Genomic DNA, 24,124 nt, shown 5'->3' on the forward strand with positions numbered 1-24,124 from the left:
GATTTGATACTGGCCTTATGCTGTAATGTCATTAATTTAGTAAATTGAAAAAATTTCAGTATAATCAACTTTATGGCGGAATTTTAATCCTGAATTATTCATTTTTTTATAGACGCTGGCTAGACGTGGATTGCAATGATGAAGACAATGAAGAAGAAGATTGAGATTGTGGTTGGAGCAGCTAGCTATAAATCCATTTCTCAATTTTTCTTATTTTATTAACTTTACTACTGTTGTTTTAGACGTTATAAAAATAATTTGATGAAACTTTGGACATGAATACTCGTGTTTAATTATGTTTGGAATTTTCATTATTTTTAACATTACAAGTTAAATCTAATATCACTGTTTTAAATCGTAAGTTTCTTAAAAGATTAGGTAAATATAAAAAGTTTAGGTAAATATTGAAAGGACCGACCTTTTTTTTTTTAATAATAAATAATAAATATATATATATATATATATATATATATATATATATATATATATATATATATATATATAAATAAACTACAACTAGTGGTCCCATACCCATTAGCCACCTAACCACAATCACAATCATCAGCGGAAATAACAACACCAATTAAATATCCAATAATACTCTAATAATAACCAATAACCATAACATCAACAATAATCAAATACCAAACAACAAGAAACAAGGAACCAACAACCTAGCAATGTTTCTAATGACTCAACTCTAGCAACCTAGCAATGCCAGACAACATTCAATCGAGTCCCTAGAACATCCTCCTCTTCATTGCCTTGATTCCACGATCACACTTTGCCTTTACCTGCACCACAAACACAAATTGAGATGCATGAGTATTTGATAAACATTCAGTGAGGCAATCCTTCCATCTACTGGGCTATACACACAAGCAACAATGATTCCAAAGTTCCAAAACAAGCAACAACCAAACACACAAACCAGGAAATCAAACATCGTCTCGCTGGAAGGGAGGTGTCGACCGACACCAGCCTAGTGTCGACCAACACTGGCTCAATGGTGTCGACCGACACTACCCCACAGTGTCGATGGATGCCCAATTTGCTGGTGTCGACCGACACCAAGTGGTATCGATCGACACTCCCTCTGCACTGCGATCCGCGCGAAGTCGAGAGTCGAATCTCGCTCCCAAATCTCCTCCAAAACGTCCAATACTCAAAACCCAAGCCTTATACCTCCATATGAACCTGTATCAACCAATCCCAGCAAGAAAAACACACAAACAAGCAACAACAAGCAAGAACAAGGGAATCAAAGGCTTAGATTAGCCATGGTCATGCACTCACCTCCTAAAATGAAAACCAACCGTTAACTAACAAATCCCTCCAGTGAAAAGCTATCCCTAGACGTCACGAAGCTTCCCACAAAATTTCAGCTCGATCAGATCTGAGATGAAACCGCAATCGATCCCGAAACACCCGCTGGTCTCAAACCGCGTCTGAGAAGAAATGCCCCACCAAACTGCCGATATCTATTACAATATTAACTCAAATTCACTTCTGTAAAAATGAGAGTGTACGAAAATCTCTTAGGTACAATCCTACCAATTATCAATACCTTTCAAAACGATTTGAGCAGTCAGATCCTCCTTCTCCCAAACCCTGACGATTCTGTTCCTTTTGCTTTGAACACTCAAGTTTACTCTCCCTTCTCCTCTTTCTCTTTGTTTTCAGCGGCTAGACAACAACAAAACACGACCTAGGTCGTTCTCCTACTTAAATATCACGGTTTAGTGGTTCTCCTTAAACTAAACCGACCAAAATCGACGATTAAAACAATCTGATCGAACCAGAAATAAGTGGTGTCGACGGACACCACCTTGGTGTCCATCGACACCCATCCCCAAAAACCAATTTTTGGTTCTTGGATGTTACAAATATAAAAATATATTGGTGATTGTTGAAAAATGAATATATACCATCGAGTTTATCTAATGATAAAGGAATATTGAGTTTTGACTATATCATAAAATGTAAAAATTCCAAAAAAAAAAAAAATGTATTATGTATATATATTTTCATTAACATATTTATAAAATCGAGATCGTAGGTTTAGTTTTACCATAAGATTTTCTCCCCTTTTATAAACATGGCATGCCTTCTGTCCGATTCTATTAAAAAAAAACGGGAAGAGAGACTATTTTTACGATATGGATGACCTAAATCTTTTCATTCATGAGTGGACGATTAACGTCAAAATACTGAGGAAGTTTGAGGTCTGTCATCCTATTTTCAAATCAACAGACTTGATTGTAGTTGATGATAAGGTAATTTTACAGTATGTATCCCGTTTGATAAATTTCAAAAAAAAACAAATATGTTGCTTATATATTTCTTAATGTAGGGTAAAAAAATTCAAGTGATGATGCGTCCTCCTTATCCTGACATTTTTTTAAAACGATCTGGAAGAAGGTGACTGGATATTGTTATCAAGATTTTCACTAACCATGGTTGATGGGGATTTTAAGTTAACTGATCATCGTTTTATGATACATTGGGGAGACAAGACATGGTTTAGAAAAATTCATCCTTTGTCTTCGAAGCAGTTTTACTCTTTTGTATCATTTAATGATATCAAAAGAGGAAAATTAGACCCTGATTATTGTGTAGGTGAGATTAAAAAACTATATTATAAATTTAAAAATACCTGTTAATTAAATTCTTATGGAAATTTTATGAACATACATTATTGGAAGAGTGTACGTCGTTTTGTAAAATATTGAGGAAGTCGTTCTATTATCGAAATTTGATTCAATAATACAATCGTATTCATTAATGTCTCTAATTGTACACAACGTATAATTGTAGGTTTGAACGATTATCATGTCGTTTACCAAAAGACTACGCGAATGTCTTTTTCAATAACTGGATTCATTGTGATTTTGATATCATATGTGTGTTACGTTTTGCCAAACTTGAGACTATCAAAGGTTTGTATTATTTCTACATGTTGAAAATATTATTGCTTAGTATATAAAAATATGTTAATAAATTATATATTGTTAATGTTGATACATGGATGGCAACAACGGTGAACAATTGTACAATGGTCATGATCAATCCTAAATGTTTTCAAGTCACGCAGATGTTTGAGGATTTTGCCTTAATGGAGAACTGATGTTAAGAAATTTTAAAGTGTAATTTGATATGTCATAAAATATCTATGATATTTGAGCTTGGATTTTAATTTGATATTTTAAATTTACGAAATTATCTTTTTGGTAATTATCATAGAATAATCTTATTTTGAAGTAATACTCAGAGAGATTTGTATTAATAGATTAATTGACATTAAAATTCTTTGAATTTAATTTAAATAATTTTAACTAAGCAAAATAAATTATAGTATGATCTAATCAATGAATTCTATTGTATTAAATATATAAATATTTATATAAATACTAACAACTAATTATGGTAATTATATAAAAATTATGAAGATAATATAGAATATTAATATGAAATTAAAACTATTTTGTAATAAGGTTTGCAATCAGGTTCAATATATATATATATATATATATATATATATACATATATATATATTTTTTTAAATAATATTTTTGAATTTTTGATTATCCCGAAATCTTTGTGTTGATAACATCATTTGGAATGTAAATATCTAAACAATATTGAATACTTATACAAAACGGAATATTTACAAAAATTTCGGGAAACATAATAATAATGATTTAGTAATTAATGATTATTTTATAAATACCATATAAGTTTTCACGATGATAAATATTATAAATATTTGACAATATCTTTAGATGTAAATAATCCAAAACAGATTTCTTTATTATGAATATATAAATACGTTTTGAAGATAGAATGTATAATTCTTTTATAAAGGTTTTTCAAACAAAAATATGGCTAACCTTCTATCCAATGCTATAAAAAAAGGTTCGGGAAGAGAGACTATTTTTACGATGTGGAAGGTACTCAATGATAATAATTTGCATGGGTGATCGTTTCTCATGTCGTTTACCAAAGGACTACGCGAACGGCTTCTATGATCATTGGATACATCGTGACAATGATATTATCATATGTGTATTACGTTTTGCCAAACTCGAAAGTAATAAAGGTTCGAATCATTTCTTGCTTATATATTTATAATTGCTTTCTTTATAAAAAAAGTTAACTAATTATAAAATTTTATTAATGTAGATACATGGATGGCAACCACGGTGCACAATTGTACCAGTGTCATGATCAATCCTCCATGTCCTCAAGCCACACAGATGTTGGATGCCTTTGCTGAAATGGAAATTTGAATTTAAATTTAAAGTGTATGTTTTTTATATTTCATATTAATAAAAAATGATACTTTAAACCCCTATGATAATGTGATTGGATTTAAATTTGATTTATAATACTATTTCATTTATTATATATTACATAAATCGAAGTCTTATATTATATTAATCCCCCTTTGTATTGTAAATACTTTTTCCGTCTGTATAATACAATGATATCTACATATTCATGAATCTTTCAATTATTTAGTCTACAGGTGTGAGTGGTAACATCCCTTCGAGTCAATACTTTTGATGCAACCATTAACACCTTATAAATACTTATAGTCGAGTTAAAAATCTTAAAACTAATCAATTACCTTTTCAACTTCTACATTTCCCTCTCTTTTAAAACTTCTCTCAAACACAAAAAACTTTTGATTTTTGTTTTTTTTAAATGACAAGATTTGTAATGCTCGACATATTGAATCCTTTGACAACGGGATGTATGATTTGTGTCAAGGTTTTTCGTTCATGGAGAGCGAGAGATTGTTTGAATGATATATCGACTGAGCTAATATTGGTAGACGAAGAGGTATGTTTTACAAATTTATTTCGTCGTTTTTTATATGTATGATGTGTCTAATACCTTGGATAATCATACTTTGAATTAGGGTACATTTGGACATGCTACTATCCCGGCATCATTCTATGGTGTTGCGGAATTTAATATGTCAGAGGATCGAACTTATGTTATAGAGAAGTTTGAAGTCAAGGACGACAGAGAACAGATCCAGAAAACTAATCTCGGTTATCGGATTTTCTTCACAGAAAAAACTATAATCAGTTTTGCAAGAGATCCTATCATTTGCAAACCTTTTGATAATAAAGATTTTAAACGTGTTTATGATAATACGTTTCATGGAAGATGGCCATACGGTAAGTCATACTTTATTATTTAATGTTTTAGAAAACTTATATTTATTTTTTATAATACATATTTATCGTTTTTATGGTAGTTAATTTAATTGGATGCATTACCAATCTGGGTGAAATTAAGAGTTTCAAAAAGGAAGGTAGTGCCGATCGTTGGAGTTTGATGGATCGATACATAAAATTTACTATCGAGTCGACTGAGTAAGTTTATATAAGAATGGAAATATTTTTTGAATCTGTTATATGTACTTGATAAAATACATTGGTTGACCTTTTTAATATAAAAATTATTGTTTTTCAAGGGGATATGTACTTGACTGCTTTGCAACAGGAGTCTATGCCAATCATATGTTCAAAACTTTCAAACTGCGTAACAGGAAGAGGGTCTGTCTGTTCAAGATGTGGAAAGCACTAAGATTTGGAGGTGATTACATTTGTTTATAAAATATTATTTTAGAAATTCAATGCAATTAATTATGATAATGAATAATTTATTAAATTTATAATCGGTGATGCTAGATGATAATGTTCTCCTAACCAACGGTGATGGATGCTCGGAGATTATCGAGGACCCAAAGAGTGAAGAATTTGCAGACTACATGTACATGTAAGTCAGAGTCTTACTTTGGATCATCTTTCGATTATATATTTTAAATATGTGGATATATCTGACTATCTTCAAATCTGTGGGTACAATTACGTTGATCATGGTGAGTCAAGAATCAAAGATTTGGATAATACCGACTATAGGTTCGATATGGACCTAAGGTAATAAACAAATCTAACTTTTTTTGTTTAATGATTAATTGATATGAACAATACTGATTAAAATTTATTCTTCTGTAAAATACAGTGATGCACTTGACTCCTATATTCATCTTACTGTTGAGGACTCCTTTGAGAAGCATCGAAATCCTTATTGAGAACTATGTTCAGATCCGATCTTTGATATTCTGTATTTTTAGTGTTTATTGATAAACACATTTGTTAATTTGTATTTGAAGATTTGTTGAGATTTTATAAGTTAATTAAAATAACATTTTTCCGGATTATTTATAAAATTACGTTAATTGCAAATGATAACATATAGAGTTTTGTGTAATTTTAAAATTTTAAGTCCATTATTATAATATACAAAATAATGTTTATGTTAAAGATCGACATATGGTAATTTACAACTGCTTGATGATTTTCATTAAATCTCTAGGAGTAAAAATATGTTAAATTTACATTTTGAATAATGATATTAAGCATATCGAGAATATTCATAAATGATATGTTTACATTCCTCATCATTATCGTCTTAAGAAAATAAAGTAAGAAAATATTCTAAAAAAATAAAATCAAGTCGGTTGTATAACATCTCTATAAATATTGATCCGCTAATGTGTTTAAGAGTCGTATGCACAACTCAATATGACTTCTAAAAAGATGAACGTTCGTTCTTTTGTTCAGTTAGGCAATCTCAACCCTGCGTTAGACCATCAAAAGATTAGAGTTCGTATCATAAGACTTTGGAAGTCATTCAAGTCCCTTCAGATGGTCTTCGTTGATAGTGATGTAAGTTCTAATAAAAAATGGAAACGTCATGTTTATTTGAATTATCTATGAAATTTTTAGTGAATCTCGATAATAGTTTATTAACTTCAAATCGTTATATATAGGATACAAGGATACATGCATCTATTGAAGATGGTTTGGTCAGCAGATTTCAAAACCAACTCGCTGTCGGCGAGTCTAAAATAGTTGATACATTCAACTTAGTGGATTATGATAGTAGTTATAAGACAAGTTCTTTGGGATTTAAAATCGTCTTTTATAGAACCACTGTTGTGAAACCATGTGATGAATTCCCAGTTCGTGTTCCAGAAAAATATTTTCAGACATTTACTTCTATCTTAGTTGGAGAATTAGATAATAATGTATTGTTTGGTGAGTTGTTAACTTCGTTTTTAAAAGTTAAATTTACGAGAAAAAAAATTATTAATTCAAATGTTTTTTTTGTAGATGTAATCCACCAGATCGTTTGTGTCGGAAATCTTGATAGCGTCAAAACGAAAGGGAAGGATAATGTCAAATTGAGCTTCAATTTGCAAAATTTAACGTATGAAACCTTAGTAAATATTTTAAAAAATTTGAGATATCATATCTAATTTTATATTCTTATTTCATGCATTCGTAATATAGTGGAATCCGGTTAAATTGCACGGTGTGGGGTGATCTTGCAAAGGACTTTGATACACAAATAAAAGAACATCAAGATACTGTTGTCGTTTGTGTAATACGCTTTGCATGCTTGAAGGAATGGAAAGGTAATATCTGATTTTTGGATGAAATCTTAGTGCTTATGATTGTCAAATCTAACGTTTCCAATTAAATCCATGTTACAGGGAATTATAGTATTTCCAATGCGTTCAACTCTACCGATATTCTGATAAATCTAGTTATGTATGAAGTAGACGCGTTTTGAAAGAAATAAGTATATATATATATATCCCTTTTATATTATTCCACGAGACATGCTATATTCGTATACATATTCTTATTATTATCATAAATTTACAGGTTGCCCACTGATGCTGTTGATTTAATACAACTTGATGATGATCCAAGCCCTCAGAAACCAAAAGTGACATTATATGAGGAGTTTTTCATTATGAACGAAAAAAGTATTATGGACCAAATCGTTTATTCACTTGAGGTTATGTTTCTAAAGAAAAATTGATATCGTGAAACTTAAATTGTTTCTGAATTATCTATGGGGAAACGAATGTTTGATTTATTCTTTACAGGCGCGAACATGTGTGACAATCGCGACAATTTATTCTTTACAGGCGCGAACATGTGTGACAATCGCGACAATTTATTCTGTTGAATTGTTGCCTAAATGGTATTATATTGCCTGTAAAGTTTGCAATAAGAAGGTGCAGCCGTATCCACCAGAATCTCAAACTGGAAAATATTTACTTTATAGTTGTGGAGTTTGTGATGTTGATGTTACGAATGTTGATTACAAGTAAGTTTCACGTAGTCTGTTTAAATGTTTTTAAGAATTTTTATTTGGAACTATACACACATTTTAAGTGATACCAAACTGTTTAAAAGGTATAAACTCATACTTCATGTTGGGTACGGAAGTTCTCAAAAGATTAAGCTGCTCTTCTTTGACGGTCTTGCCCAACTATTTATTGGAAAAAAGGCAGAAGAACTGGCTTTGGAAAAACCTAAAGTAAGTATAGTATCATTTGAAGTCCTTTTGGTTTTAAAATATATAAACAAGTATTGAATCAAAGCGTTCACCTTTGGTCAGGATGATACTGCAGCTATTCCTGAAAGTCTCTCTGTCTTAGTAGGGAAGACTATGCTGTTTAAAATTTGGTTACAATCGAGAATTTAAAAAGCGACAAGTCTGCTTAAGATGTCGAAAAGTTTTTGGAAAAGGATGACATGGTTGTGCAATTTGGCAAGGTACTAAAGTCAAAAAAAAAAAATACCCATAATACCATTATGAATTCTATATCTTTTTAATCTCAATGTATATAATTTCAATGTAGGAACTCTATGGAAGGAATGAACTTTCAAATAATTCTTTGGATGTCGACAATTATAAGTTGCAAATCAAGCCAGCCGAAATGAGTTTGACTTTATCTAAGAGAGAACATACAGAAAGCAATGTTGGGTCAGTAGGAGTCATAGCATGAAGAAAAGGAAAAAGATCAAAACTGAACCCCGAAATTGAACAAGTTACATCACTTCAAAACATGATATTGGTTTGATTTTATTTTGGACTTTTTCTTGGTTTATTTTTTGAAATAAAATTTTAAATTATGTAGACAATTATTAATGCTTCAAAACATCTTAACGTTTTGGTATTAGTAAAAATTTATTTCAGTCATTTACTATAATTATGTTAAAAAGAAACGAATATTATAATTATATATATAATGTGACATAAATAAAAACATACTATATAATCGTTTGGGAAATAATGATAGTTAGAATATCTCTAAACCCCAAAGTAAAACTTTTTTGAAATAAATCAAAATTCCAGAAATAATGATAATACGTTAAAAATAAAAGGCCAAATTTAATAATCTGAATATTTAATATGAGAAATTAAGAAAATGATCATTAACGAATATGTTAACAAATTTTATTGTATTAAAAACTTAATGGTATTCCTGAATATTGTGCTTATTCAATACAAAATTTTAGGAAATATAATATTATCAAATGTGAAATCTTATCTTCTACATGTTATATATATATATATATAATTCTTATTATTTTACCATGTCAACTAGAAAAAAAAAATCTGGACCAATTCTTGAGTTCTTGCTGTTTGACGTAAAAGGTAAAGCAAAAATCAAGCTTTTACATTATTTTGTATTATTGTAAATTTACATTCACATTTTTCAAATGTATATATGCAGAATCATAATGAAACGTTCATCTGGAGTTCGTCGATCCACCAAGAAAAGTCTAGAAGCTGATGAAGATGCACTCCGTTCGCAACTTCAACCAGAACAATTTTTTTTTTTTTGTGAGGATAGCATTCCGGAACCAGTTAAAAACAAAAATACAGAAAAGCAGTAAAGAATCAAGTTCTTCTGAAGATAACTCATTGGCGCATCTTAACGTTCAAAAATCCATTGTTGACGGTGAAGATAGTATATTGAAATCAACGAATAAGAAATCTCGATTTCAAACTTGGATGGAATACAATACCATGACTATCAATGAGTCAATTAACACATATGATAAGGGTGTTATTGGATTTTTCTGGTGTGAGAAGAACAAGATATGGACGCAAAGATCTAACATGAAAAAGGATTGACTTTCGAATGACGTTTTTGAATTTAAATTTTAATTTAAATATTTAATAATAATATCTATTTTTATTTATAATTATTATCATGATGTTATTATAATTCGTTTTGATTTTTAAGGGATATTAGTTTTGATAACACAATGAAATTACCTTTTTAATAATAATTATGATATGACAATCCAGTGGAAAGTTCGATAATAGTATAATGTTACTAATGGAAAAAAAAAATATAAGTTGAGATATTTTTTTGTAATAACAATAATGATATATAAATTAGAACAATATTTTATAAAAACTAATGGTTCGATAATAATCCGATGATGATATTAAAGATTATGGAAATATAACAAAAAAATATATTGATAAAGACCAAGAAAGTAAATCTGAAAAAAATACGTATTAGAGATCCCCAAACATAATTAGAAAGATAAATAACATATTTTTAAAAAATATTTCAAAAAAGTTAATAGGATATATATAAACATATGTCAATATTCGTATATATCAATAATTAGTACATTTTAGTTTACAAAATATATACGGCACCGTCTTCTTATATAAACAAACCTAACAGCAAAATTTAGACTAAAATGGTCAGAATTACTAGATTATATGAATTCTTGATCGTACTTTGAATTTCATTTTGCAGATTGGTACACTTGACGTAATATAATGAGACCTTCGAAGATTCCATATCGGAGGAAGAATGTAACGACACATGCCGTCTCTAGGAAACGTACAGACATTTTCTATTCTTTACATTAAGAGATATGTTTCATTCAAAACTAATAGATTGTATGCAACAACATTATTAAACTACAGCTGTTAGTTCTACGATAAATCTACATACTTTTACGAATGCATTGAATTTACAGTATCCTGATCCACATAAGATGGCAATGTTTAAAAGAATGCAAATACTGAAGTCTAAAAGAGCAAAAAAAAGAAAAAAGGTTATATGTTCGGGAAGGAATTTTAAATTTAATATATATATGCTAATAACTAATCCAATTGTTACCTATGCAGAAAATTTTCTTCTTCCCGTATTACAGGAAGATTTCGCATGTTTCGTCGCAACAGATTCGGATACAAACGATGAAAGTGATTCAGATAGCTCTACTGATGGGAATTCATTCAAGATTAATGATAACGATGCGACATCTGAAATGTTTCTTGGCTTCCCTCCTGTAAAAGCTAAGTTATTAAATAATGGTATAACATGATGCATATCTGATTCGTTATACGATATTTTTGTAAATATGTATTTTAAAATATATATATTTTTAAAATATATGTAGGTTATTATGATGATGGAGATCCTTATTTTTTATGTGATAATTGTGGAGCATATATGTGGTATGGAGAACGGGTGAATAAACGGACTAAAAAGGCAAAGCCGGATTTTTTACTGTGTTGCCATCGCGGCAAAGTAATACTTCGTACTTTGAAGACTGCACCTAAAATGTTATTAGCGTTGTTATACAATAACGACGATAGGGGTAAAAACTTCCGCGATAACATACGAGCATACAACATGATGTTTTCATTCACATCGTTAGGTGGGAAAATTAACCATTCAATAAATAATGGTAGATGACCATATCTATTTCAGATGTGCGGAGAAAACTATCATCGTATCGGTGATATCTTACCAGAACCTGGCAAGGAACCAATGTTTTTGCAATTGTATATACATGACGTATGTAACGAGATAGCTAATAGAATCTCTGCATTTAGGTAATTATTAATATTGATATATACGTATTTAAATATTATTCATATCTTAAATATTTGTTAAATATCATTTACATAATTTTTTATATTCTACTAATCATGATTATTATAAATTTTATGTTTTGATGTTGATATAGAACATCAGGATCTTCTGGAGATTTAAGACATGAGATTGTTGGGCTATTAAAAAAGATGTTTGATAGTCATAATCCGCATGTTAGGGCGTTTAGATCGGCACGTGAAATATTTAATATGGAGGACGGTAGCGAAGGTTTGCGATTAATGTTACCTTCAGAAAGAACTACTGATGCAAGAACTCATAATCTTCCTACCAGCAAAGAGGTTGCTGCTCTAATACCCGGAGATTTTACGGCTGGTGTGAATAAACGTGACATTGTTATAGAAAGTCATTCGGGTAATTTATAGAGAATAAGTGAGTTTCATCCCGCATACTTGCCTTTACAGTACCCATTTTTGTTCCCTTATGGTGAAGATGGTTTCAGATTAGGCATCGATATAGGGTTCGTGGATACCCGTGGACGTAAAAGGAAAACAGTCACCATGAGGGAATTTTATGCGTATAGAATATTTGAAAGATATCAAGAGTCTTCGACTATTGTAATGGCAGTCAAATTATTCCAGCAGTTTTTAGTCGATGCATTCACTACTATCGAGTCAAACAGGTTGAACTACATTTGGATGAACCAAAGCAAACTCCGAACTGAAAGAGTCGATAAGATAATTGAAACTGCTGAAAAAGGACATGGAGATCTTGCACAACATGGAAAAAGAATATTTATTTCGTCATCGTTTATAGGTGGAAAGAGATATATGATGCAACATTATCTAGACGCTATGGCTACTTGCAAGTATTATGGATTTCCTGATCTTTTCATAACATTTACGTGCAACCCTGTAACATCCGTACCAAGTTTTGTAGTTTTGGTGTGGGTGTCGATCGACAACCTTGGTGCATTGATCGACACCATGTGTTTTGGTTTGGTCAAGTTTGTTTTAATTGCTATTTGGTTTGGTTTGGTTCAATTAGAATCCCTAAATCGTTTTTATAAGTGACTAAACGATAAGGGTTTAGGGAGAGTTTTGTTGTCGTCATTAAGTGAGAAAAGAGAGAAAAAGGAGAGAAAACGTTTCTGTGAGTTTCTGGGTTTGGTTTTGGTGTTTTTGGAGAGATGTGTGGCTGTAGAAGGGATAGTTGTTGCGTGAACGAAGGAGAAGCTCCTGGAGGTGTCGATTCCATCGTTTTCTCAACCCAATCTTCCTGTATTTGAGGTGAGTGCTTGACCATGGTTGATCTAAGCATGAGATCTCTTTTGTTTGGCTATTCTTTATCTTTCTGTGGTGTTTGCTTGCTTGGGTGTGTTGTTCTCGAGTTTCCCATAGGTTGTGTGTCATTTGGGTGAGTTTGGGGACGAAATCGGGATGATTGGAATCGGGATTCGACGTTCGTGTTCGTGCAGTTCGCGTCTGCAGGTATGGCATCGATCGACACCGTTCGAGCATCGGTCAACACTGTTTGTGTCAGCATCGGGCGACACCTTTCAAGCATCGGTCGACACCATGGCTCCTAGCATCGATCGACACCAGTTCAAGCGTCGGTCGACACCAGTCTCAACCGAGACTTGTTTTCCTGGTTTGATGTATTGTTGTGTTTTGTTTGCTTGCTTAAACATGAGGGTCTCATATGCTTGTGTGTATAACCTAGTAGATGGGAGGACGGCCTCACTAAGTATTTATGATAATACTTACGCATCTCAATTGTTGTTTGTGGTGTGCAGGTAAAGGCAAAGTGTGATCATGGAATCAAAAGCGATGAGGAGGAGGATGTTCTAGAGGCTTGATTGATTGTGGTCTAGCTATTGTTAGGTTGCTAGAATTGAGTTGATAGAACGTTGTAGGATGTTGGAACCTTGTTATTTCATTGCTGGTTTTGGAATATTGCATTATTGGTTATTGGATTATTGTTGTTGGAAATCCTTATTGGTTTAATGGAATTGTTTTCTTTGGTTATCCGCTGTTGTTGATTGTTGCTAGGTGGATAGTGGGTATGAGACCACTAGTGAATTAATATTAAAAAAAAAACGGGAAGGGTTGTTTCAAACCCAAGGTGGCCTGAAATAGATCATTACATAGAAAGACATCGTCTTAGTAAAGAAGATAGACCTGATATATGTAGTCGAGTTTTCAAGATGAAACTTGATAGATTAATGGACCAAGTGAAAAAGGAAAAAACTTTCGGTATCGTTAATTCTGGTATGTATTATATTATTTTTATTATTATTTATATTAGTCTTTCGAAAAATGTAACTTAATAATGTTTAAATATAAATGTTTATTTGTTTTCAAAAATTTCAGCGATGTATACAATAGAATTTCAGAAGAGGGGTCTGCCTCATGCGCACATGATTCTGTTTTTACACCAAGACAATAAGATGCGTACAACAGACGACATTGATAAATTCATTAGCGCTGAAATTCCTGATAAAGAGGTGGATAAGTATTTATACGAAGTCGTTTCTGATGTGATGATCCATGGTCCGTGTGGTCCTATGAACAGAGATAATGTCTGCATGAATAATGGGCAATGCACCAAATTCTTCCCAAAACCATTCATGGATAATACTATTGTCGACGATGCTGGTTATCCAATATATAGACGACGTAACGATGGGAGAGTTGTGGAGAAAAGGGGTTTTCAATACGATAATAGTTATGTTATTCCCTATAATCGTGATTTATCACTCTGTTTTCGTGCTCATATAAATTTTAAGTGGTTTAACCAGACACGTTCAGTAAAGTATTTGTTCAAGTACATCACTAAAGGTCCGGACTATGTTAGAGCCAAAGTAGGAGAAGAAGATCAGGATAATGAAATTAAAAAGTTTTTCAATTGCAGGTAACAACTTGTTCAAATTGTCAAACATTCTCATATTTAATTATTTACAGTTTTAAAATATTTTAAGAAAGTGTGTCAAACTAATCCAAGCTTTTTTAGGTATGTATCTGCATATGAGGCTTCTTGGCGAATTTTTGCTTTCCCGATTTGTTATCGTACTACAGCCATAGAAAAACTCTCGTTTCATCTTTCAGGACAAGAATTGGCTATTTACAACGAGGATGATCCAATAGAAGATGTTTTGCACCGTACAACAAATAGAACTTCTAAATTTTTGGGCTGGATGGAATGCAACAAGATTTATCCCCAGGCCAGAAAACTCACGTATGCTGAATTTCCAACTAAATTTGTGTGGAATAGGAGAGAAAAACTTTGGAAGCCAAGGTTGGAGAAACGGAAAAGTTTTGCAATAGGCATAATTACGTATGTACCGCCTTCTGTAGGACAAGCCTATTACTTGCGAGTTTTGCTTAATAAAATTCCAGGACCAACAAGCTTTGACTATTTAAAAACAGTCAATGGTGTACTTTATAAGGATTTTTAAGAAGCTTGCTATGCTTTGGGATTACTGGATGACGATAAGGAGTACATTGCAGCTATAAATGGAGCAGGTGAATGGTGTTTTGGGGAATTTTTAAGGAAGTTATTTGCGATCCTTCTGCATACAAAGAGTTTAACTGTTCCTCTTGAAGTTTGGAATAAAACGAAAGACATCTTGTGTGAGGATATTTTGTTTAAAGAAAGGAGAAACAGGAACGATCCAGGTACTTCATAAACTTATTTTCGTTCATGAAAATATTTCATTTTCCGAAAGAAAACATTATAATAAAGTGTTTTAAATTTTCTGCGGTAGGTCTAATGTTGTCACGGACTCAGATAGAAATTATATGTTTAACTGAAATAGAACTTATGTTACAATCGAATAGGACGTCTCTTACGGCCTTCGAGAGAATGCCTAGACCAGATGATAGTATAATGAACACAGGAGTAAATAGGCTTATCGCAGATGAGAGAATATATAAGCCTCATAAACAACATGAATTGTACGATGAGTTGTTACCTATGCTAACTGATGAGCAGAGACGTGTTTATGAAGAAATTATTCACTCTGTCAATCACAACAAAAGTGGTATGTTTTTTGTCCATGGTTTTGGTGGTACTGGAAAAACTTTTATGTGGACTATTCTTGGTGCTGATATAAGGTCTAAAGGTAATATTGTTCTTAATGTTGCTTCAAGTGGTATAGCTGCTTTGCTTTTGGAAGGTGGTAGAGCAGCTCATTCAAGATTTCGTATTCCAATCAATCTTAATGAACATTCTGTGTGTTCGATAGATGCCGAATCTGATCTTGCTGATTTAATTAGAGAAGCAAAGCTCATAATATGGGACGAGGCTCCAATGATGAACAAGCTTTGTTACAAACTTTAGATAGGAGTTTGCGAGATATTATGAGGTGTGACCAGATTTTTGGAGGTAAAGTTGTTGTGTTAGGAGGTGATTTTAGACAGATTTTACCAGTTATTACGGAAGGAGGAAGGGTAGCGACAGTTTTAGCATCTATCAACTCATCTGTTCTTTGGAATAGTTGTAAAGTTCTTAAACTTACCGAAAATTTGAGACTTCGCAAAGCATGTAATAGTATGGATGCGGGTGCTCTTGCTACTTTTTCTAAGTGGCTTCTTGATATCGGGGATGGCAAAATTAATGAGTCAGATAGTGGGGATGTGGAGATAGAAATTCCGGATGATTTATTAATTAATACAAGTGGAAATCCTATTGAAGCAATAGTTAAAGAAATCTATGGAGAACAATTTACAAGGAGGACTGATCCAAAATTCTTCAGTGAAAGAGCTATTCTAAGTCCACGAAATGACGATGTTGATAAGATAAATCAGTTTATGCTTACTAAGCTTCCAGGTATGCAAATTAAATAGGATATAGAAATTTACTTTTTTTAAAAATTCTAATATTCAAAACATATACAAAATTTTAAATTTTTTTATTTACAGGTGAAGAGAGACGATATCTTAGCTCTGATAGTATTGAAAGGTCTGATACAAGCGGACGTGATGATATGATCTACACTCAGGAATTCCTAAAGAGTATTCAAGTTTCTGGACTGCCAAGCCATGTTTTGACGTTGAGAATTGGAGCACCTGTCATGTTGCTAAGGAATATAGATTCTAAGGGAGGTTTATGTAACGGTACGAGGCTAATTATTACTCAGATAGCCAATCATGTAATCGAAGCAAGGATCGTGAAAGGAAAAAAGGTTGGTGATCGAGTACTTATCCCTAGGATGTATGTTAGTCCACCTGATGCAAAGTTTCCCTTTCGTATGAGGCGACGACAGTTTCCTATTACCGTGGCGTTTGCAATTACTATAAACAAGAGTCAGGGTCAGACGCTAGAACATGTTGGATTGTTTCTTCCGAAACCTGTTTTCACACATGGACAGCTTTATGTTGCCTTCTCTCGAGTCACAACCAGAAAAGGATTGAAGGTGTTAATTACAAATAAAGATGGGAAATGCCAAAATAAAACACTTAATGTTGTTTTCAAAGAGGATTTTAAGACTGTTTAATTATTATGTTTGTAATTGAAAAATTGTTTTGGATTTTTAAATCTAAATTTATTTTCTATAATTAAATAAACAAATTTTTATGATCTTTAAAATACAATGCGTGTCATAATACTCATTACAATTTGTTGTAATATATCTAAAATGGTAATATTGCTATGTAATTAGATATAATATATATTTATGTAATGGTAAATATAACTGTTGACTGTATCATAAAGTCTAAATATTAACTATTAAATCTCAAACAAAATTAACTTATAATCTTGCATCATATCTATTAACAACCATTGATGAAGGAAAAACCATGGCTTAAACCGACGTTGATGAAGGAAGGAGGTGAAGGACCCAAGAATACTCAAGGTACAGCCCTATCAAGCGACTACTATTGATGAAGGAAAAACCATGGTTTAGAAGGTATCCCACAATGGGTGATGATATTGATTTATTGTAATTTTGAGCGTTAATCAATAAAGATCTCTTTGCGTTCATTCCGTAGAACTGTTCACATACGAATCGGTTAAAATTTGCCCAAACAATTGGCGCTAGAAGGAGGGGCAGTTTTAACTACGTGAGTATGAATGACAGGAGATGGTTTAACGACGGTATCAGCTCATATGTTCTCAAAGATAGCTGATAAACTCAAGGATCTAATACGATGATGGAGAATCTAATGATCGGGGGCATAAGCACTCAACTACAAACGAGTAGTTCTAGAAAAGTCCAAAACCCTAAAAAGAAATCAACTACGACAAGACAATGACATTCACAAGAATACGATGTGGAGGAACAAATCTCACAGGCCAAGGGCCAAGGTTCTATATGTTTATAGCAACTCACCTCCACCAACTATTAGGAAATTCTTGTGGATCAACATCGATCCAAGTTGGGGTTTAAAAAAAAAAAAAGAAAAAGTAACTCATGACTCGGGGAGTTCAAAGAGACTTTTCCTTGAAGGATCGGATCTGAAACCTGAAACCGGCACCATGAAAAGTTTTAGCTACTTGAGTATGAACGATGGGAGAGGTAATATCTGACGGGATGAGTTGATATAAGATCGAAGATAAGCTAATGAAATCATGGATCTACTATGATTATGGAGAATCTAATGATTGGGGACAGAGCTACAAACGCGTAAAGGTATAAGATCACAAGCACATGTCGTTTAAAGCAAACTACATAAGATAATTGCGGAAGATCATTATTGACATATAAAAAACCAACCATCGCACCGGAGCGGCGGAGCCTAATCGCTGGAATGTTATACAAGAAGAAAATTCACGTTGGAGTTTCATAACAACTGGCCTGATTCAATAACGAAACCTACCTGTCGAGCAACGTACGATAATAATTATGCACAAGGACGAAGTCAGCTACTACAGCTACTAAGGAAATTTTTTTGAAGAACAAAAATCACCAAAAGAAGATAAGTAGTACTTTTATTACGTGTGATGGTTAATTTTCATTAAAATATGTTTTGATTTTTATCAAACGAAAACACGTATCAAGTTAATGACTATTTGATGCAGCTTCATATATTCTTACAATCGTAAGCAACAATGGTTTAGCAATAATGCAACTATGCAAGCATTGCAAAACAACACGAAGTCACGAGAGAAGCTGTATTCTAAAAACTGATGCAGAGTCTCGTATAGTAGAGCAATGTTCTCTTACTAGAACAGTGACCACGGTCACTCCAACACTCAAGTAGTCATTATATATGGACTGCTGTTGAAGATATTAGGAAAGAGTCCAACATCCACGCACATAACAAGACTAGTCTTTCCGTGGAGATCAAAGTGAAGCTTGTTCTGCATCAGCAAAAGAGGATAAAAGAAAAGAAAAAAAATCACTTCGGCTCGGAAGCTTCAACGCAAACACGGCCAATATGGCACAAATCAAGATAAGTTTTCTGATAACCATTTATAAATTCTCTTCTTAAGTATCATGGTTGTTATAAATCTAGGATTTATATCCTTTCTTTGTGCTCCATGAGATAAGTAGATAAGTCAAGCCCTTGTCACTAATAAGTAACTAGTTGCTTAGCTATATGTATATACCTATAAAAACTATATATTAAGAACTAAGCATGCATGCACATTGGAAATATATTGGTGTATTGTAGAAGAATTTGATAAAAAAGTAAGTTCTTAAGCACAAGGGATCCGTAAGATCACATAAGGTTTAGCAATAAGCATCTACAATAAATAAATATAGATGTGTCTCTAAGGTAGCAGAAGCTACGTGCTCATCTAAATTAGTCTAGAAGACTACGTTCATCTACGGTAAAGGCTAAGTGCCTTGTAACAAAGGTCTAACTAGCTCGAGTAACTTGAAGCAATATGCTTGTCTCTTAAGTTACTTGGAAAAGATCTGGCTAAAACAATGTAGCTATACCGCAATTACTAACAAGAAATAAAACACAACTTGTCTTTAAGAGAAGTGGCGACTGTCACTGAGAATAAGGATAATTTGACTACAATCGCTACACAAAAAGCTGTGGCTACAGTTGCGTAAAGGATAAGTTGGCTACAGTCACATATTTTGAGAGAAAGTGACAATAATCAGTAGGAAAATAATCTCCCAAGGAAGGATGATGACTATGTTCACTGACCAAAGAAAATCAACGACTAAGGTCATTACAGAAAGGAAAAAGAGGCTTTGCCACCTAGCAAATAGAAGTGACTATGGTCGCTTAATATACACTTAATAGCGAGATGTCGCTGGAATTATGACGACATTCAACTACTGAACAAAATCAAAAGGCACTGCCTCAAAAGAAAAGAAAAAAGTTGTGACAACAATCACTACTGAACAAAGTAAAGGGAAGGCCTTAGCCTGCAGACCATGGCCAATGCCATCCGAATAAAAGGCAGCACCACTTACAAGCGTGACAAGCAGCGACTTTGGTTGATGCTGTTGGTATAGATGACTGCGATGAATATCATTGCCAGACTAAAATCACGGACTTAGTGGAAATAAAGTAACTACGGTTGCTAAAAACTAAACAAAGGTGCAAAGCCTCCTAAAACATAAGAAGCATAGAATGCTCACTATTAAAATTGGAGGCAATGTCTCCGACAATAGAAAGTGACGATAGTCACTAAAAATAAAACATAAGCTAAGAGGCAAAGTCTCTTCAGATACAATGAGCATATAATGCTCATAAAAAATAAATAATTAAACTAGGGGGCAATGCCTCCAAACAAGGAAAAAGTGATGATGATCACTTAACACAAAAGCTGAGGCAAAGCCTCGTAAGATATAAGACGCATTGAATGCTCATTATATAAAGAAATCAGAGGCGATGTCTCCCAACAAAGATAAGTGACGAGGAAGCATGCTCTGATAAACTGGAAGGTGCTTACCCATTGAGGAAGTACCTAAATCAAGTGGCCACAATGCCCACTAATAAACAAATCATTGGCAAAGCCATAACGTACAACGACCACTGATGTGATCACGGGATCGGTCCTTCGGCCAAGAACACTCACAGCCCTCGGATGCTACCCGGCCACCACTCGGACGCCTCTCAAACTCTCGGACAACTTGCACTGGTGACCAGGAGCTAGCGTAGGCGACCAACGAGGCATCACTCACCCCCCCCCCCCCCAGGATCATCAAGGCGGAGCAAGACGAGTCACCAATGGACATTTCAACCCAAGCTCACCCCCCCCCATGGCTAATGGCTAGCATCACCAATGAAGAGCCTTGAGTCTTGACCAGCTTTGGGAAGCTTGATTCGCGTGTCTTCACCATCACACTAGTGTGAAGACACCCCTAAGCCATTAGAAGGAGCTGTACTCTTTTTCCTACTTTGGGTTTGTCCCAATGGGTTTACCAAAGAGGTTTTAACGAGGCAGCGACTCTAGTGCATCTCCACTTCGTTCCCACTTGGCTCGTGATCTTGAAACACTTAAAGAGAGACTTAGGAGCCAAGGAAGTAAAGATTATTTCACCACGTCCCGGCCAATGACGTGGCGACCCTATCCCCTTCCTTTTGAATTTTGTCTAGATCTTTCTATGACCGTTGTTTGGTCATTACCCTTGCTTTACTTTTGCTTTTGCCTTAGGACAAGTGTGTGGTTTAGATCAAGGCCACGTTCTTTAGGGTTTTAGAGTCTCCATTTGTAAGCCTCACTATATAAAGGCATCAACCCTCAATGTAAAAGGCAGACTTGAAGTATTGAATTAAATTTCACAAGAGAGAATCTTGTTCTTGTCTCACCTCTCTCCTTAGTCCAAGTCCGGGACTTGACTACCGAGAAACCCTAGCCGATCTCGAACCGGGTTCGACATCGACTAGTTGACCGTATCACGGGCCGAGCCATCTCCCGTGTGTCGTCGCATCAAACCACCTTCGCGTCCATCTCTACCGTATCACGTCCGGTTCCTACCGTTCGTTGTACTTTCGCTTCAACTCCACCTTCCTTATCGCATCACCGAGAATCCTTACCGCATCACCAAGGATTCTTACCGCCGCGTTGCAGAGAGCCGTTCCCGCAGTTTACCTTCAAACTCCGGGAACCGATTTCCGCATCGTCCGTACCGAGACCTAGACTGCTCGACCGAAGCCGAGACCAAAGGCCGGATCTCTCGATCCGCTCGTTCGTTTCAGCTCATCTCTCGCATCCACCGTTTGTTTCTTTACTGGATTCAAATCTCCGAGCCTTGTCCGAGGAAAGCCTCATCTAAATTCCTCGGCTCGAGAGAGTTTCGTTCCGTCCGTCCGCAGCGACCGTCCGTCCGTGCGACTCGGCAGACGACCGCGTCCGGCGTTCACATCAGCTTGGTATCAGAGCTCTAAAAGCTCCTGACTCAAAGGTTGTGTCTTTCTAACCCAGAAACTCCTTCCGTTGTTAAAGCTTTCGTTTTTGTGTCTTTGCAGTTCATTAGTTTCATCTTTAGCGTCGATAGGTCCGTCAGTTTTTGTTTTATGCTTAGTTTCCTCGATAGATCGTTTGTTGAGTCGTCGCTTTGTTTATTTCTGAGTTTTGTTCGTCATAGTTCTTGCCTAGGACTTGTTAGATCGATAAAGTAGCGGGTTTGCTTTTGGGTTTGTGTTGTGGTCCCAAAAAGTTTTGCTTTTTGTGCGTGAGTTTGCTTTTAGGCGCGTGTAGGTTTCTTTTTTTTTTAGTCATAGTTTGTCATCTTGTGTTGCTGTCCTCAATCATTGACTGCCTAGATAAATATCTTATCCATCATCTTTTGGACGCGATTTTGCTCACGAATATTCGTTTTGCTTTGACGAGGTACCATCGCCACGTCACGACCGAGCACCGATCGAGCCATCCGCGTATCACCGTCCCGAGCACGTATCATCACCCGCGTATCATCGTCCAAGCCCTTATCGCGTATTGTGTATCATCGTCTGATCACTATCGAGCCACCGGACGAGTCATCGACCCAGCTGTCCATATCAGCCGATCACACCGGCTATCCGTACCGACGTCCGATAACCGTTGGCCGTCCGTACCATTGCCGCACCAGCCGACTGTATCATCGACCGACCCCCGTTGACGTCCGACCATCGTTGGCCGTCCGTACCAGCCGTCCGTCTCAATCGTCCGTACCGGCGACCGACCATCGTTGGCCGTCCGTACCAGCCATCGCATCGGCCGACCATACCGCGTATCATCGTCCGAATCCGCCGTCCGTACCGTCGTCCGACCAACATCGGCCGTCCGTACCGTCGACTGTACCGAGTTCCAAGTCTGCGACCGTTAGCTGAATGCTTGATCTGACTTTGATCAAGTATGGAGTATGCGGATCCTTACTCCGATGATGAACTGTGCTGCGAAGAGTACCAAGGCAGCGACCCGGAGCAAAAGGCCACCGAGGACGAGCCATGGAACGACGAACACACTGGTGCCGATCCGGAGCCAGCGACTACCGAGAACGCGTCTTGGTACCAAGAGGACTTTGAAGAAGGCTCGGAACTAGAGGAACACGAGCATGGATCACCAGACTGCTATTGGCCGTCTATGTCTCGAGCTACGCGCTATAACAAGCCAAGGTCGAACCGCTATGATGACTCCGACAATGATGACCTGGATTCTTACTATACGTCGTCCGCATATCATCGAGAGCCGCGGAAGGAATACTCGAGTTGCACCCGAGCAATCCCGACCTTTCCATCGTACGCATCGACGAGCAAGACAAGCGCCTACCACACTCGGAACCAAAGTCTTCCGAGCTGGACACCACGCGCAACACCGGGCCACAAGTCAAGCCGCGGTCAAGACAAAGCCAAGGCGAGCAATGTGGAATCACGGACTAAGTTGAGGGAGCAAGCCTCAAGGGAGCCGAAACAATCTCTCGGAGCACCAAGTTTCACGGATGAGTTGACCGGTATTCAAGCTCAACTCCGACACCTTGGAGAATTGTTGGACCAAGTCGAGTCATCTTACACGCAAGGAGAGTCATTGCGGCACCAACACTCAGCCCTTGTGCCTTCATCAACACCGGACCCGCGAGTTCCTTACCGGCTAGAACAAGGCGTTTTGACGCGGAGCTGGCCAAACACCGACTTGATCGAGGACGCTGCACCAACGGTGCAAGCTCACTGGGAGCTGAATTCAGGACTAGAATTCGATCATCAAATCGGTTCTAAGGGAGTTATTGGTCCGGGAGGGATCATAGAGAAGCCAGCCGAGCCTCCAGACCAACAAGTTCATGCACTCGGAGGTACAAGTTCGACGTCTCAGGAGGTTCACGATCAGTTCCTTACCGTTCCTGATCAAAACCGAGCCGACACTCAGTCGCAATGCTCGGATCATTGCACTGTGCGCGAGTCCTCACCCGATACGCGTACCAAGGCATTAGGCGAAGTCAATGAAGAGTCTTCCTACGCGACCAACTTCTTATCCGGAGTTTGC

General features: G+C 35.4%; 1 protein-coding gene across 1 annotated transcript; it reads left to right on the forward strand.

Moving 5' to 3' along the window:
- Nucleotides 1-13,976: 13,976 nt before the first annotated feature.
- Nucleotides 13,977-17,883, forward strand: LOC147938573 (uncharacterized). Its single transcript, XM_087465679.1, has 6 exons — nucleotides 13,977-14,022; nucleotides 14,125-14,665; nucleotides 15,592-15,867; nucleotides 16,251-16,582; nucleotides 16,675-16,937; nucleotides 17,746-17,883. The coding sequence occupies exons 1-6, from the start codon at nucleotides 13,977-13,979 to the stop codon at nucleotides 17,881-17,883; spliced, it is 1,596 nt and encodes a 531-aa protein (XP_087321805.1).
- Nucleotides 17,884-24,124: the final 6,241 nt, after the last annotated feature.

This window comes from Camelina sativa, chromosome 9 (genome assembly GCF_030686135.1).
Source record: "Camelina sativa cultivar CO46 ecotype springtype chromosome 9, ASM3068613v1".
Classification (NCBI taxonomy): Eukaryota; Viridiplantae; Streptophyta; class Magnoliopsida; order Brassicales; family Brassicaceae; genus Camelina; species Camelina sativa.

What these genes read in the sequence shown, in the direction of transcription:
- LOC147938573 (XM_087465679.1), top strand. Translation starts at nt 13,977, where the DNA reads ATGGACCAAGTGAAAAAGGAAAAAACTTTCGGTATCGTTAATTCTG. An exon ending in AAAAAGTTTTTCAATTGCAG is followed by an intron (nt 14,666 to 15,591) that starts GTAACAACTTGT and finishes ACAATCGAATAG; the next exon opens with GACGTCTCTTACGGCCTTCG. An exon ending in TATGCTTACTAAGCTTCCAG is followed by an intron (nt 16,583 to 16,674) that starts GTATGCAAATTA and finishes TTTTATTTACAG; the next exon opens with GTGAAGAGAGACGATATCTT.